General features: G+C 41.4%; 1 protein-coding gene across 1 annotated transcript in view; it reads left to right on the forward strand.

Annotated features, from left to right (window-relative positions):
- dnah2 (dynein, axonemal, heavy chain 2) overlaps nucleotides 1–17194 on the forward strand; it is a 74663-nt gene that overhangs the window by 54984 nt on the left and 2485 nt on the right. Inside the window, 26 exon segments of the mRNA XM_034164185.1 lie at nucleotides 383–515; nucleotides 646–785; nucleotides 1208–1418; nucleotides 1750–1866; nucleotides 2508–2649; nucleotides 3850–4019; nucleotides 4420–4536; nucleotides 4794–4958; nucleotides 5073–5195; nucleotides 5276–5424; nucleotides 5592–5658; nucleotides 5918–6068; nucleotides 6175–6323; nucleotides 6434–6567; nucleotides 6746–6890; nucleotides 7746–7945; nucleotides 8033–8159; nucleotides 8785–8971; nucleotides 9061–9209; nucleotides 9778–9961; nucleotides 11807–11997; nucleotides 12159–12350; nucleotides 12486–12670; nucleotides 13517–13751; nucleotides 14174–14325; nucleotides 14505–14619. Coding sequence (XP_034020076.1) covers nucleotides 383–515; nucleotides 646–785; nucleotides 1208–1418; nucleotides 1750–1866; nucleotides 2508–2649; nucleotides 3850–4019; nucleotides 4420–4536; nucleotides 4794–4958; nucleotides 5073–5195; nucleotides 5276–5424; nucleotides 5592–5658; nucleotides 5918–6068; nucleotides 6175–6323; nucleotides 6434–6567; nucleotides 6746–6890; nucleotides 7746–7945; nucleotides 8033–8159; nucleotides 8785–8971; nucleotides 9061–9209; nucleotides 9778–9961; nucleotides 11807–11997; nucleotides 12159–12350; nucleotides 12486–12670; nucleotides 13517–13751; nucleotides 14174–14325; nucleotides 14505–14619 — 4030 coding nt within the window.

Below are 17194 nucleotides of genomic sequence, written 5' to 3' on the forward strand. Positions count from 1 at the left end.
AGAATAATAACAAAATCATCACCATCCATATTGTTTTCTTGAACGATAGAGACCAAAACCAGTTTTGTACCAAGTTATAAAATGTTTATTTCTGCTGTAAAGCTGTGATTTTAACATGTCTAAAGGTTTACTGACTCTCCTCAAGTGGTTAGGAAAATGCAAATTGTATTCATGCTGCTTGTGCTGTTGGTTTCCTTCCTTTCTCTGCCTTCTTCAACTCCATGACAGCAGGCCTTAGATTTATTTTGATGTATTCTGTAAAGAAATGCCTCACACCGGGAACAGTGGACAGACACACTGTGTGTCCACAGAACTGTAATCAGGAAGCTTATTGTCTTCACATCTTGCATATGGAGGTAATTTGCGTTTGTGTGCCAAACAGGAATCGCATCCTTCAGTACCCAGCGCTAGTCAACTGCACAACCATCGATTGGTTCTGTGAGTGGCCCAGAGACGCCCTGTTAGAGATCGCTGAGCGATACTTGGATGGGCTGGACCTCGGCTCTTTGGAAGGGGTGAGGAACACTAATTAATTATTGCAGCCTGACATACTACAAGATGGCAATATACAAGATTCATGTCATTGAGTCACAATAATCATTTGTGTTAGATGGACATGTTAAAAGAGAGCGCATGATGTTTTAGATCCAGACTAAAGTCGCCAGTGTCTTTGTGACCACACATCAAACGATGGGTCAGTTCTCCCAGAGGATGAAGGTGGAGCTGAAGAGACACAACTATGTGACTCCGACCAACTACCTGGAGCTGGTGTCCGGATACAAGAAGTGAGATCCTTCAGACCTTCTGGTTCACTCAGATCCTTTTCTTCTTTTTTCTTACCCCACACCGCCTAAATAATGTTCTAGCAGGCCTAGCCTAGCCTAGCTGAGCTGTAGTTATGGAAACTGCCTAGTCATCTAATCGTGACCACCTCAGATAAATGTTTGTGACTGGAAATGTTTTGGTTGGAAATCAATTTAGATGGGAGAGGAGCCAGGATAATCTGCTCGAGCAGAAAGATTTAACTAGCTGAAAACCATGTTTAAAACACAACACAAAATGTAAGAGTTAGTGTGACAGGGAGCAATAAATCTCCCCTTACATTAGGACATAGTGATAGCATGCTGAGCTACCCCAGAAGCAAAAAGCCCAGAATCTCCAAAATTATTATTTTATCTCCCATTTCTGTTACAATCTCCTCACCCAGGCTTCTGCTGGAAAAACGTAGTGAACTCGGGGAGCAGGTGAATAAGCTGCGTAACGGCCTCTTCAAGATTAGCGACACGCAGGAGAAAGTCAAGGTCATGTCTGTGGATCTGGAAGAGTCCAAGCAGCAGGTGGCAGAGTTCCAGCAGCAGTGTAACAAGTACCTGAACCACATTTTACAGCAGAAGAACGAGGCTGACAGGCAGCAGAAGGTCAGTCTGTAGTACGACGGCATCACAAAAGCCTCATGATGTACAAATAATGGCTCAACTACTGCAGATCTGCAGGTTTGATTGATCCATCTACATGGTTTGCATTTATCCAACTTTCTAAGCAGTTCAGTTTTAAAAACTGAAATATAAGAGAATAATGAATTTGTTTTTTGCATTGTTTTTTTACTTTCTATTTTATTGTGAAGCACATTTAGGAATTGAGGCCTTTGTATGAATGGCAAAAATGACCAAAAGGGTGATTTAAATATTTTTACATACATATTTTTTACCCTATCTGCTCTAAAATGATCACGTTTCTGTTTGTGTGGAGGTGGTGACTGCTGACAGTGAAAAAATTGCAGCAGAGGAGCTGGAATGTAAAGCCATGGCAGAGAATGCACAGAGAGACCTGGATGCGGCCTTGCCTGCCCTGGAAGAGGCCATGAAGGTACCGTAGAGCCTCTGTCTTGTTTTGACTCACCCTAGGTAGTAGCTCATGATGACTAAATTCACACAAAATTCTTTCAGCAGGGTTGTGCAGAGGTGTGACTGTTTTTGAGTTTTAGAACATAGTCACTGTGAAACAAGCCACAAATTAATGGTTTATTTCTCTGGTTTAGTATTTCTGTGCAGAAATACTTGGTGTCTAAGGGATATTAGCTAAGCAACACAAATTTGCATTTCGGATTAATTTGTTGCATCAGATTTTAACAAATTGTAATCTGTTTATCCTCATGATATGCCCTTTTAATTTAGAGATGTACAAGATGATACCATTTATTATTTTTGAATTGTTGTGTGAAGAAATTAGAGGGAATTGGCCCATGCATTTATACATCTCTTCATTCACTACATTTTAAAGGGTACATGCTGAGGCTTCTTTAAAGCCTAAGATACTTTTGCAGCATTTCCATTTTCACAGACTGGTAACTTCACAACTGGCATTAAAAAAGCATGAAATTGTAAATTCTAACTACTGTGCAGTTGGAGGCAAAAACAAGAAGATGATACCACCAACATCAAAAAATGCCTTAAAGCCTGAAGTTTACTGTGACTTTCAACATGCATTTTCTTTCTGTGATATTACAGGCTCTGGAATCACTAAATAAGAAGGACATGACAGAGATTAAGTCATATGGCCGCCCACCAGCACAAGTGGAGAGAGTGATGCAGGCTGTGATGATCCTCCTGGGCAAAGAGCCCACATGGGCCGAGGCCAAGAGACAGCTGGGTTAGAGATCAACTCAGTTTTAATAACTTCTATTTATCCTCAAGGTCTAATTGAGATATATAAAGATGTAAAAATATGGAAAACCATATATTTGTTGAAAGTTTTTCAAAGCGGAATGCTACTCTGAAGGCAAGAATGAAGCATAAAGAGGCAGTTCATAAAACCTTTAGGCCTAAAATAGGTGGAGAAATTGCATTTGTTCTCACTACATGTTGACAAACAACTGTATACTCTTGGCTGTTTTTAGCAACATTGGAACATTTCTTTATTCCATGAACATTTCCTCCAAAAGGAGAAAGATAGTTATAAGTTTAGTTTTTGGGAGGTAAATTTTTTTTAATGTAATTACATAATAAAGTAGAACAGTAACCAAAAGTAATAAAAACTTGTGTAGGATTTTCTATTTTTTCCAATCTCTACCCCTCAAATTTTATATAACATTTAAATAGATCCTTGTGATTTGATTGGTGATTTGTATGTCACATGATATGGATTATTTGTACCATTTTCCATTGTGTTCCATTTATCGTGCAATTTCAGCTCTATTTAGTGTGCAATTTTGGTGATGTACATTTAGTGCTCACACTAGCGGTGACAGTGCTTATCTGAAAAACAAACATGGTGGGGTTTGTTTTATTGATGGTGCTCATTCTTGGAACACAAAAACAAACAAAAAAATGAATCGAATATGCCGTAAGGCATCTGGAGGTATTTGCAGTATTCACAGCAATGTCTCTTCCTGAAGTACAAGCGCTGTCGGATTAAGAGCTCTACAAATTTCTGTCATGATTTTTCACTGGACTGAGGAAAGCAGACTGCAGTCTGCACACGAGGAAGTCAATGCACAGCATCAGGTATGGACTACATCTTCAGGATTGTTAGGCATTCCATAAAACAAATGTTTTTTCTGCCTCATTAAATAGAACATTCCATCTTCACCTAATGAAATATTGTTACCATTGCACTCCTAAACATTCATTATTTGTATAATATTACACAGCAGAGTCACAGCAGAAAAAAACAAAACAAACCCCCCCCCCCCCCAAAAAAAAAACTTATAACCACTAATAATGAGAGGAATGGTCAGTGTGGTGAAGCAGGAAAACTAATTAATTAGGGAATCTGAACTGAGACAAATAAGAAATGAACCCTTTTCCTTTGTTCCACTTCACCTGTGTTCTGTTGAAATCTCTTTGTCAGGTGAAGCAAATTTCATCAAAACATTAGTCAACTTTGACAAGGACAACATATCTGACCGCATGTTGAAGAAGATTGGGCTGTACTGCAGACAGCCAGAGTTTGAGCCGGACAGTGTCGGGGCTGTGTCGCTTGCTGCCAAGTCCCTCTGTATGTGGGTCAGAGCTATGGAGGTAAGACCGCCAATTTCAACCAGCACACAAATACACACTCAAGGTGAACTGCTGTAATGAGCTTACAGTCAAGCAAGGTGTACATGTGATGTGAACCTGTTTATGTAAGGTGTATCTGAGTGTTGCACTCTTTACATTGTGCTTGACAGCACTAGACTTTACATGAGGTTTTTGCTCGTCCAAATGAAACAGTTTCTGTGGCCGGCGATATGAATGCACCATGTTTGTAGACCAAGACCCCCACACGAGCGTAAGTGGTGTCATGATTTAGAGGACTCTGGAGCCAGGTGCATCAAGTAGAAGCTAACAAAAAAGCATTGTTTTGTTTCGCTACTTCCTCTTCCCACTTGTGTTGTGGATGATTAGCTGAGTTGTTGCTGATTTGTTTGCTGTTCTGCAGGTTTATGGGAGACTCTACAGGGTGGTGGAACCTAAGCGGGCCCTGCTGCACGCGGCCATGACCCAACTGGCAGACAAACAGGCTGCGCTGGTCAACGCCCAGAACAAACTGCGAGAGGTATGGCGCTCATTGCATCAAGATTAATCGAACGTAGCCACAGAAATGTGACTGTTTCATTTGGTAAAATGGTAAGAAACTTTTTTCTTTTGAAACAACTTCATATTCAAGTATAACATCTCACATGTCTATATGATTTGGTGTGTCCCTTTCATCTGCACTGTTTTTAGTTTCAACTCAAGGAAATTCAGAGATGCTGTTGTGTGTGTGTGTGTGTGTGTGTGTGTGTGTGTGTGTGTGTGTGTGTGTGTGTGTAGGTGGCGGAGAAGCTTGAGCAACTGAAACAAGAACACACTGAGAAACTTGCTCAGAAAGAGACTTTACGCATTAAGGCAGAAGACATGGAGGTCAAACTTAAACGAGCCGACACGCTGGTCTCTGGACTTGCTGGGGAAAAGACCCGGTGGGAAGAGAGAGTCCCTGTATGCAACACGCCATGAAAACATAACACTTGTTCCACTTGAAAACTGGGCCTTTGAGTCCTGTCTTTACTGACAGCTGTTCTCTAAACAAACAGGTTATTTGTCTGTTTGCAGGGTCTGGAGGAGAGTATGAGCTACCTGGTAGGAGACTGTCTGCTGGCAGCAGCTTTTCTGTCCTACATGGGACCTTTTCTGTCCAACTACAGAGACGAGCTGCTCAACATCTGGATAACAGAGGTGTGGGAAAACACAAAGCTTTTCTGGGATTTACACACTTGTCTCAACACTTTTGCTAAATTTTTGGTCTCCACTGTCAGGTGAGGGAGTTGGAGATTCCAGTTTCTCCAGATTTCAGTTTTTCATCCTTCATGTCCAAGCCCACAGTCGTGAGGGACTGGAACATTCAGGGCCTTCCCTCTGATGTATTCTCTACTGAAAATGGAGTTATGGTCACCCGTGGAAATAGGTCAGTACATATACACACAAGAATGATATTTAAGAGTTTATTGAGACATGCTGTCTTGAAGAAGATGTTTAGATGTTTCTGCTGCACATCACTTCCAAAGTCCTCATGAGGGAAAATTTGTGTGATGTGGAAGTTGACTTGTTTTGTGACTGTCCTGTTTTTTCTAGATGGCCATTGATGGTGGATCCTCAAGGCCAGGCTTTGAAGTGGATCAAGAACATGGAGATGGAAAAGGTAAGACTTCATTTAAACAGTCTCCTGACACGTTCACCAACACATCAGTTGTTTAATTTGTGAGACAGATGCAGCAGCATAGATGCACCACTCTGCAATGTTCATATTCTCATTTCAAGATCCTCTTTTTTTCCACAGAACATACTCTCTGCACCCTTTCTTTTTATCAGCATGATTCTTTCTTTTGCCTCCTTAAAATTTGTCCACCTTCGTTGTTGTTGTTGTTTATTTTTCTCTGTCTGCCTTCCTGCATGTGCAGAGTTTAAAAGTGATAGACTTTCAAATGCCAGACTACATGCGGGTGCTGGAGCACGCTATCCAGTTTGGGAATCCTGTTTTGCTGCAAAACATCCAGGAGGATTTGGACCCCTCTCTGAACCCGATCCTCAACAAGTCTCTAACACGGATGGGTCAGACACACACTCGCACATGTTCATAGATTACAGTAAAGTGTAAGATCTCCTAAAATGCACTGGGGTGAATATGAGAATATGTGTGTGTGTTTTTTTTTTCCAGGTGGCAGGCTGCTGTTGAAGTTAGGTGATAAAGAAATAGAGTACAATCCAGAGTTTCGTTTCTACATTACCACTAAACTGTCCAACCCACACTACACCCCAGAGATTTCAACCAAAACTACAATTGTCAACTTTGCTGTGAAGGAGCAGGTCAGACTTGGTGTGTGTGTTTGTGTTACGTAGTACTGCAGCGTAGCCACAGTACGGCGATATCACTTTTGACACGACTGTCCATTGAGGTGTTCCACATGTGCACGCAGGGTCTGGAAGCCCAGCTGCTGGGTATTGTTATGCGTAAGGAACGGCCTGACCTCGAAGAACAGAAGGACTCGTTGGTGATCAGCATTGCTTCCGGAAAGAGAAAACTGCAGGATCTGGAGGATCAGATCCTCAGGTTGCTCATCTGCCATTTTTTCATATATTATAAACAGCGGTCAGAAATACATTTTATTTTTTTTAAGAATGCAGCATCTCTTATGTACTTCAAACATTTATTCTAAAGTTGCTTTTCCAAGTCTTAAATTATTTTTTCTTTTGTGTGTTTGGTGGATTGTGTGCATTCACACCATCAGTTTGCTTAATGAGGTGACTGGCTCCCTGCTGGATGACACTCAGCTGGAAAACACCCTGCAGACGTCCAAAATGACCTCCGCAGAGGTTTCAGAGCAGCTGGAGAGCAGCGAACAGACTGAAATCATGATTGACTCCGCTCGAGAGGTGAAATGTTTGGGTGAAAGTAAAAACACCCAACACTACAGGTCAATGTTTCATGATGTCATTTGTTTGACATAAAAATGGGTAAAGATGTAGAGCATGGGAACATAGCCCCAGCTTACCAAATGAGGTGAGGCTAAGGCTAACAGCATAACTTTGTTATGGGTGTTTGTTTAATGCATATTTTGTTGGATTGAGTGTGGTTTTCATAACGGGTAGTTTGGGTACAGATATTAAAAACTATGACCAGTGTATCAGTTCAGTAACTCTGGCACCATCAGTTGACCTAATGTCACCAAGATATCTGCTAATTAGTGCTAACTTGGTGCTAACATAGAAATTAAACAAAGCTAAAATTTTGCTCAGCAGAAACACTGGAGCACCAGCTTCTTAGATGGTCTGTTAGTACAATTAACTGCGCAGTAACCCATATTATCTTAGAAATGTGTAGTAAAATGCTCATAAAGGACAAACATAGTCGAGTCCACATCACCTAACAGTCACTGCTAGTGGGACCCTGAATCTTCTCGCTGGCACACACTACCTATCACTCAAAGCAATTAAGGCTCTAATTATTCTTATTTGTATGGGTGAAAATAGGTTCAACTGTTGGCTGACTTAAGAAAAAAAAATCTTTCATGTCCAGTTATCATAAATGGTAAAACTAGCTATTGAGACCTAAAGTTGGAGATTTTAACATGGGTGTCTGTGAACAGTAATTTGCTTTTGGAGCCAACCTCAAGTAGCCATTCAAGGAACTGCAAGTTTTGGCACTTCCGTGTTGGCTCCATTTTCCAGCACCGGAGGTTGGGGCTTAACGTCTTAGCCCTTTGTGCACAATGTGCTGTTTCCTAACAGGCCTACCGTCCATGTGCTGAGCGAGCCTCCATTCTCTTCTTCGTTCTGAACGACATGAGCTGTATAGATCCGATGTATCAGTTCTCTCTGGATGCTTACATCAACCTGTTCAGCCTGAGCATCAAGAAGAGTAAGCACAGCCAAAAGCTGGAGGAGAGGATCTTCAACCTCAACAGCTACCACACATATGCAGTGTACAGGTAAACAAGCACAACGCGCAACAGGCCAAGCACGCTTTGATAAATCGTGTGTACTTAGTATATATGTGTGTGTATGTGTATTTTCAGGTACACTTGCCGCGGCCTGTTTGAGGTCCACAAGCTGCTTTTTAGCTTCCAGATGTGTGTCAAAATTCTTGAGGCAGCTGGCAAACTGAATGTTGAGGAGTACAACTTCTTTCTGAGAGGAGGAATTGTAAGAAAACCCAGAACATAGTTGAACCTGCCTTTTTTGGTCTTATTTTAACATGCATGCACAGAAATGGTAGTTTGTAAAGACCTTGGGGGAGATTTTAATTTGCTGGCAGTCTCAGTCTTCACTTGCAAAATAAAAAGTCTTGAAACGGTGCAGTGCTGCTTTGGGCTGAGGAGAAGGCTGATGCACTTAGGTGGATTCCGGAATTGACCTGGCAAGGTCAGCCAGAGGTCAATCAGGGTGAAGGTCGAGGTCAGTGGGGTCAGATTTCAGATTACTGTAGCCATTACTGTCTTCATGTCCACAGGAAGAGTTGCCTATTAAAATAAGAAGAAAATCTCCTTGAGATATGTGTGACATCATCAGAGGAAAATGGTAAAACAGGGGATATAAATGGGAATATTTTGCAGCAGATTCAGATCCCCACATTTTGCTATACTTTTTGTTGATTGAGGATCTGTTTCACCACAAACTTTTATTATCTTTAAAATCTTTCTTTTGTTATAATGTGAGACAGTCGAAGAGCAAGATGGCCCCTCACATAAATAACATAACCCTCTTCTGTCCGTTGGCGGAGGCAGTGATTCCACAGATGGTGGCTACTGACTGAAGAGTGTGATTTTAGGTGCTTGACAAGGCAGAGCAGATGGACAATCCCTGTCCGAGCTGGCTGGCAGACACCAGCTGGGACAACATCACAGAGCTGGAGAAACTGCCCGACTTCCAGGACATCACGACCTCTTTTGAACGGTATCCACAAGCCTGGCACCAGTGGTATATGAGTGCTGAGCCAGAGACTGAAACCCTACCAGGTCCGTTTGTCCTTTGATGGTCTTTATTTTGTTTGTTTGAATTTTTTTTTCCTGCAGAGGTAAAAAAAAAGTTCTTCTCCTCTTCCCAGCTGACTGGGAGAATAGCTGTACTGAGCTGCAGAAGATGCTGATAGTACGCTCCCTGAGGCAGGACCGCGTCACCTTCTGTGTTACTTCCTTCATTGTTAATAACCTGGGAAATTGCTTTGTGGAGCCTCCCGTTCTCGACATGAAGACGGTGAGTGACATCAGCTGTTTTCCCATCAGTCCTCGCTGCCGCTGTATTGTTAGTCAGAGCATTCCCATAAACACTCGCTCCTTCAGCTCAAGCTGCAGTCAGTACAAAGCATTTTATTGTGACCAATGGTTTCATTGCATCTTTCCAGTAAGGATGTGAGAGAGGGCTGCAAGGATAGGACTGAAAATGTGACGAAAAATGTGTGAGCTCACCCAGACTAGTACATGTGTGACATTGTTAAAGACTGAAATGTCAGAAAGGAAGCGTGAAATCCTCCATCTCTAAGCAGATTGTGCACTATCCAGTTACTGACAGAGAGGGTGTGTTTCGATCTGTTGTAATACTTCCACAAAGACTCATCTCTTGCCAACTCCTGCCTCTGGCACAAATAAGATGAATTTAGTGTCCTTCAAAATAGTAGGTCAGATAACTTTCACCCAAGCACAGATGGACGTAACCCCTCCTGCACTGAATAACACTGGCCTGCTTCTACTAAACTTAATTGTTGCTATTATTTCTCCTCTTCTCTCTCTTTTGTCTTGCTGATATTCTTCTGTTCACCCTTCAGGTTGTGGAGGAATCTACCTGCACGACTCCTCTGATCTTTGTTCTGTCTTCCGGGGTGGACCCCACGGGAGCCCTGGTGCAGCTGGCTGATGCCTCTGGCATGAAAGAGCACTTTGTGTCTCTGTCTCTGGGACAGGGACAGGCCCCCATTGCTAAGAACATGATCGAAGAGGGCGCCGAAAGAGGTTAAGCTCCACCTTTGCTCTGCTGATGTTCTTCTTTTAAAAGTCCCATTTGACGCTTTATATTTAGACTTCTAATTTTCACCACTTGTGCACTGTAGTGTTTGCTGTTAGCACATGTAGTGTAGTTCTCACAGGGAATAAGGAGGACCCAAGAGCAGCGCAACAGATTCTGGTCTGATCAGGGATAGAGAAATCCACTGGTCCAAGGTCACAGACCAGTAACTTTTGACTTATGTCTAGTTGATGTTTTCTCCTGCTAGACCGCTAGTTAAAAATCTTGTTGGTCTAGTGATTAAAAGTGTTAGACAAGACCGATGATTTTTTTTTTCATACCTGCGCCTTAAATAACAGCCACTGTAGCACTCATTCACACCACTGACTTCATGAATGAAGCTATTTTGAAGCTACTTTTACTTTTGTCCCGCTTGAGGTCACGCTATGTAAGAATAAAATAAAATAATAATTTCGTAGCCAATGACGCATTTGCCCTCTGCCTGACTGTGAAGCCTCCCCTCAGACTTTGAAAAAATAACAGAGTGACTGAACCAAATGTAATCTTTTTAATGATGCCCGCCGCTTATTTAAGTCCGGCATTTATTTTTTTAAGACAAAGTTTTGACCCAGTCATTAGGCAGATCCCGATTCAGGATTCCGTGTAGATCGTTCAGCACCGCTGACTGTTATCCATTACATACCTTTCCAAGCACAGACAGTGAGTCTGAACAGACTTTTGAATTTGCTTTGGTTTTTCGACATCTTTGATCTCATTCTGGTGTTCAAGAAATTACAGTCTAGTATTAATAATGTGATTAAATGCAGCCGGTCTGCTCTGTCTAAGCCTGATCCCATCAGATCTCAGAAGCTAAGCAGTGCGGCATCTGGGTAGTACTTGGATGGGAGACCTCTTTGGAACACCAGCGGCTGTGTGTTTCTCCAGGTAAAACTGGAGTTGCGTCAGGAAGGGCATCCGGCATAAAACTTGTGCCAAATACTAGTGCGGATCTGGCTCTATCCGCTGTGGCAACCCCGAACATAAAGGGAGCAGCTGAATGGACAACAACATTAATAGTGTGATTAATGTGTGTGTTGTGATGTTTCAATAAGTCATTTGATTGGTCAGTCAAAATAAAACATTAACTGAGATCAACTGTTTTATTTTGCTACAAAATCTGAATGTGATGTGAAACTTTAACATGATTTTCTTCAACAATTATAACATTTTGATCATGCTAGTCTGAGAAGCAATAGATATAATTGGTGTCCAAAAAATCAGGGACATTATAGAGCTTACGCAGCAAGACTAGATTAAGTAACAAGAGTAAAGGCTCTATGTTTGGGCTGCATAAGACAAGCACAAGACCAGAATTACAGAAAAGTGAAGGATCATGTAAGAAAATGATTATAAATTTACATACATTCAACACAAAATGAAAATGTTCTGTTATGATAGATTTGCAAATACAATATTGATTGAATACATGCGCATCATGTGATGATTAATGCTATGCTGAGACTCACCGGCTCAACGTTGGAGGCTCTGAGTTTCCAAATACCTGGGGCCACTACCTTGGACCAGGAGGACCAGTAACAAAATTGGTGCTACTGATTCTGACCAGTAGACTCAAAAATATTTCTCTAACCCTGCTGATCTTTGGTTAATGTGAGGATTGGTATCCTGTATGTTCATGATATTTGTTTGTTTTGTTTTGGCTGCTCCTGTTTGGGATCGCCAGAGCAGATCGTCTGTGAAATACGTCACAGATTGCATTGTAGACATTTTGAGCATTTGTTGATTGAAGTGTAAATTTTTCCAGCAGGTGTTTCAGTGTTGTTTTCTCTGCCTAGGCCACTGGGTGTTCCTCGCCAACTGCCACCTCTCTCTTTCCTGGATGCCGCAGCTGGACAAGCTGGTGGAGCAGCTCCAAGTGCAGATGCCTCACTCCAACTTCAGACTGTGGCTCAGCTCCAAGCCCCACCCTGACTTCCCCGTTACCATCCTGCAAGCTGGTATCAAGATGACCACTGAGCCACCAAAGGTGCGCACTCACAGCATGTTGATCCAGAAATGAAAATTGTGATTTACAATGTTTTCACCTGGAACCCTTTGCACCAAAATAAATAAATACTTTGGTATTTCACAGATTTTAAACCACATAGTAACCTCCATAGTTGTAACGTCACCACTTTTGTCTGTCAGGGGGTCAAAGCCAACATGAAGCGCTTGTACCAGCTGGTGTCGGAGTCTCAGTTCAGCAGCCGCACAAAGCCCGTTGTCTACAGGAAGCTGCTCTTCTCCCTCTGCTTCTTTCACAGCACGCTGCTAGAAAGGAAGAAGTTTCTACAGCTGGGTTGGAACATTGTCTACGGCTTCAACGATTCTGATTTTGAGGTCAGTCAGGAGGCTGTGATGTGTTCCATTCCAGTGGAAATAATTGTGTTGGAGCTTTACAGTGTATAATGACGGTGACAGAATTTAGGAATGGTCCATTTCACTTCCTGTTTATGATATAATATATGTTCTTAGGTGAGTGAGAGTCTTCTAAGGCTCTATTTGGATGAATATGAGGAGATTCCTTGGGATGCTCTAAAGTATCTTATAGCTGGGGTCAACTATGGCGGCCATGTGACTGACGACTGGGACAGACGCCTTCTCACCACGTACATCAGCAAGTACTTCTGTGATGCCGCTGTCACCCAAGATAACTTCAAGTAAGGCACTTTAGCAGTGCAGATTTTTTTATGCAAGACTTGCATATTTAATGGAGTAAAAACAAAATAAAATTGTAGCATTGCGATTGTGCAACATTAATTCCATCATGAATCGATGATCCCCATTGCTTCCCACCATTCATCAAACCCCATCAGTAATACCTCACAATCTGTTTACATGGTCTTTTAAAGTCTCTAAACTATAATTCCACAGTTTTCAGGATGAATAGAATTTGTTTTGACAAAAGCACATATTTATTTATATAATGTTTCACTTTTTGTTGACAGCTGAATATCTTTGTCGCTATATTGTCAGCACCATCAAGTGGGCTGTCAGAGTACTACAACCTAAGAAAGCCACATTGGAAAAACACAGGCGTTCTTCTCTTTTCTTTTGCCCTGATGAGATTTTTTTTCTCCAGCTCTTGCTCATGCTGGATATTTGGTAACTTGCGTGCATATTAAGGTGGAGTTGTCTTTTTAAAGCTGCACACACTGTGTTGATGTGATTGCATAATGTTACTGAAAAAGTTCCTATGTCTTTAAAAAGTACGTTTGATGTCAAAGTGGTTGGTTGAATTTGTGGTCAGGGATGCAGAGTGTGCAAACACACACACACACACACACACACACACACACACACACACACACACACAAAAAAAAACCCCACTTATTTTGATGTCCATTGTACTATTAGGAGTGCTGACATTGATATCCATTAATGATATTTAAAATATTTTTTTGTATTGTAGTACTTGCTACACTGTTAAATTGAATTTAAATAAATAAAATATCCCTTTATATAATGGAGTTTGTTTATTCTTACCCACCTCATTCTTTTGACAGGTTGTCATCATTATCCACCTATTACATCCCTCAAGATGATGCGCAGTCCACATACAGGGATTATATCAGCCAACTGCCGGCCACAGAGCACCCCGAGATGTTTGGCCAGCACTCTAACGCCGACATTGCCAGCCAGATTGCTGAGACGAGGACACTGTTTGACACCCTGCTTTCCCTGCAGCCACAGGTCACCAGCACTGTTGCTACGGGAGCCAGGTCCAGTCGAGAAGACAAGGTTAGATGGAAATGAGGGAGAAGTGGTGGAAGATTTCTGATGACTGAGACCACCTGTTCATTAATATGTGGTATACAGGGCTGATCACGATTGGCTTATTTTTTTATTGTAACAATAAATCAAGCAGTTAATGTTTTAAATGAAACATAATGTGAGAAATAAAACATTTTTTGCTGAAAATAAAAAATTAAAAGGGTATGCTTTAAAAGAATCTTTATATATACGCATTCAGGGGAATCCACAGCGACACTATAAATAAAAATAAATAAGGAAGAGGACTTTCATGCATTTTTTTTTTTTTTTTTTGCTAGTTCTTACACATTCTGACTCCGGGATCTTGGCTGCAAACATTCTGCTGTGGCATTTTTCACTATCCTTCCCCTCTCATGCGTTTTTGTGTAATCTCTTATCTGTGCTGCCAGGTGTTGGAGCTGTTGTCAGACATACGTGGGCAGATTCCAGCAATGATAGACTACAAAGGCACCAGGGCCCAGCTCCAGGATGACCTTTCCCCTCTGAATGTGGTGCTTCTCCAAGAGATCCAGAGATACAATGCCCTGCTGCACACTGTCACGTAAGGGCTTAACTAATTTCTGAATTTGATTTGCAACAGACCGATCATTCACTGATACACTGTTGCCAGAGCTGTAAAAATGCAAAAAAAGAAAAAAGAAAAAAAAGAAGGGACAGCAACAGCTTCCTGCAATGATGATACATTTTGGAGTGGTAACTGTGTTGTTGGTGTTTTGTTAGATTGTCCTTGACTGAGCTCAAGAAAGCAATTAAAGGCTTGGTGGTGATGTCATCAAGCTTGGAGGAGACCTTTAACTACATCTACAATGCCCGTGTGCCACCACTGTGGAGCCAGGTAACACACACACACACACACACACACACACACACACACACACACACACACACACACACACACACACACACACACACACACACACACACACACACACACACACACACACACACACACACATATATCATCATCATCATCATCATCATCATCCACACTGAGGTAAATTAACCTCATGAGTGCATAGACTATTATCATACATCTGGACTTAATGCAAAGTTCCCATTCAGAGGGCAGGGCAGTGTTTTCTTCTTCATGTTTGCAAAAATCCTCTGGATGGAGTGTCATTAATCTGCAATATATTTTTCCTCCATCCCTTTGTGCAAATCTGCCCTCAAAATGTAAGGGCAAGTTTTCCCCAAGTTTCATAAAAGTTAGTTTCACTGTTCACTGTTTTGTGATTTATTTATTTATTTATTTTACAGTTCCTTGCTCGATATGTTTTTGTAGATGCATCAGTGAATTAGGGAATAACCCTGTTGTGTCTGATGATTTGCGGACGTTAATGCTGGATTTTACAGTTGCAAATTGAGTTTTATGGATATTTGTGACCCTAATCCAGCATTAACATCCGCAAATGATCAGACACAAGGGGGTTATTCCCATTCTAATCCAATTCCATCGTTTGTACAGTTTATTTTTCTGTAACTAATTTGGTCGGCGAAGCTTGCCATAGCAACAGCGTCTTCATACCAAGCTGGAAATTCTGTGAGCAGACCCACAGATTTTTCTGTCTCATCAACTGCATTGACTAATTCTGTATCAGAATCCACATCAGTACTTTCGTATGATAGATTAAATTCACTGCACCAGTTTCTCTCGCTCTCAGCTGACAGCGCCATTATTGACAACTGCGTAGCAACGCGGTCAGGGCACGGAGTAATGCATCAAATGTGAAATGTTCGAATATTTTGCCACCGTCAACGCGATATTTTATGGTTGTAAATCTAATGCGATTAATCAATCAGATTTGGGGAACATATGTAATTGGATTAGAACAATTTTTAGACTCATCCTTCTTGTCAAGTGTAATGACTGTTGGTTCAAAAGGAGATGAAAAGAAAACTCCCTCGTGACGTGTAAGGCGTTGTGTTGTGAAACAAATGTCTGCTTTATTGTTTTGGCTCAGTGCTGTACTGGGATGTCCACAGATTTAAATCCCGTCTTTATCGTGGACTGATATTCAGGTGTGTGTTATTTTGTTTTTTGTTCTGAAGAGTTGACTGGCTTCCCTCAGACAGTGGAACAGCTGCAGGCCTGTGGAGTGACGCACTGCTGAGTTATTAAAGGTGTATTTATCCATCAGTCTGTCTGGCTGCGCACACAGACAGTGATGGCAGCCTTCCAGCTGTCTGATCGCTCCATTTTGGCTTCATTATCACTAGACCTCTCCTGCCAGTGGACAAGGGGCTGGAAAAAACTCTTGGCTTTGTGTGATTGTAGAATGTGATTTTGTGGAATGTGTCTCCTGAGCAGGAGTCACACAGGGCAGGCTGTGTTTGTGTGTCTGATTCTGTCCTCGTTAAATCTGCTGTGCGGTGTGTATGAGTGACTATAAAAAAAACAAAAAAACGTTAAATCACAGTATATAGTTTCTCTTTTTTCCCCACACACAGCACTTTTATCTAAAAAAGCAATCTAAATAAAATAAAATGCCAAATAGGTGAATTTGAGTTGTACCCACTCAATTCAAAACCGTATTTAGCATGTGCTCCATTCAGTCCCAGTCTTCTATCAGCCATGCACATCCGGATATTGCAGGTTGTCGGATTTAATGAAGATCATCATTCCACAGACTTTTCCAATCTGAGCAACAAAATCTCAGCCGAACTCTGAGGCTTTAGGTTATTGGTTTTTTTAAGCTATTCCTCTGTAGATTTACCTTCATGATTGGGGTTGGTGTCTTTGTGGACTGCCGTGTTTTCATCCAGGATGTTTGTGTATTTTGTTCACTTTATGCAGTGTCCTCACAAGCATCCCAGAATCACCTGAGTGCGATGCTGCTTCCTCCATGAATTATATTGAAGGTGGCGTGTTTCCAAAAATGGCAGTAATGTCAAGAATAATAAATTGTATATGATGTTCCCTTTCAAGACGCCAGCAGACACATTACAGTATTGAAAAATGCCAAACCAGTGTAAAATTGAAATATGAGCATTTTATAAAATAGAATAAAGTACAATAGTGAATAATAAAGGCTGTGAAAAATCTGACATTTTTAACAGCAGTTTTGGAATTTTGACATGTTTGTTAGAAATCGGTAAAAGGACCTGTGAGGGGTAGACCAACAAACAGGTGGAGATAACCTTGACCCCAGTTATTGGCTTTTTAGTAAATTTGACCTTGTTATGTGTTGTCAGGTGTGTTGAACATCAGAGTGAAAAACCATACAGAGAGATTTCAAAGGTTTTGGTTTTTTTTTTTTCCCCCTCTATTAGCTAAAACCTTATTATTTATTATTATGAGGCTTATTATTTTGAAAGCCAGTCAGTGTTCATCAACTGGAGCGTACCTTTGCCTTCAGTGGCTGAACAACGCCAGCGTCTGTGAGCTAATCATCATGTAATAAGGCTTTAAA

This window comes from Thalassophryne amazonica, chromosome 23 (assembly GCF_902500255.1).
Source record: "Thalassophryne amazonica chromosome 23, fThaAma1.1, whole genome shotgun sequence".
NCBI lineage: Eukaryota > Metazoa > Chordata > Actinopteri > Batrachoidiformes > Batrachoididae > Thalassophryne > Thalassophryne amazonica.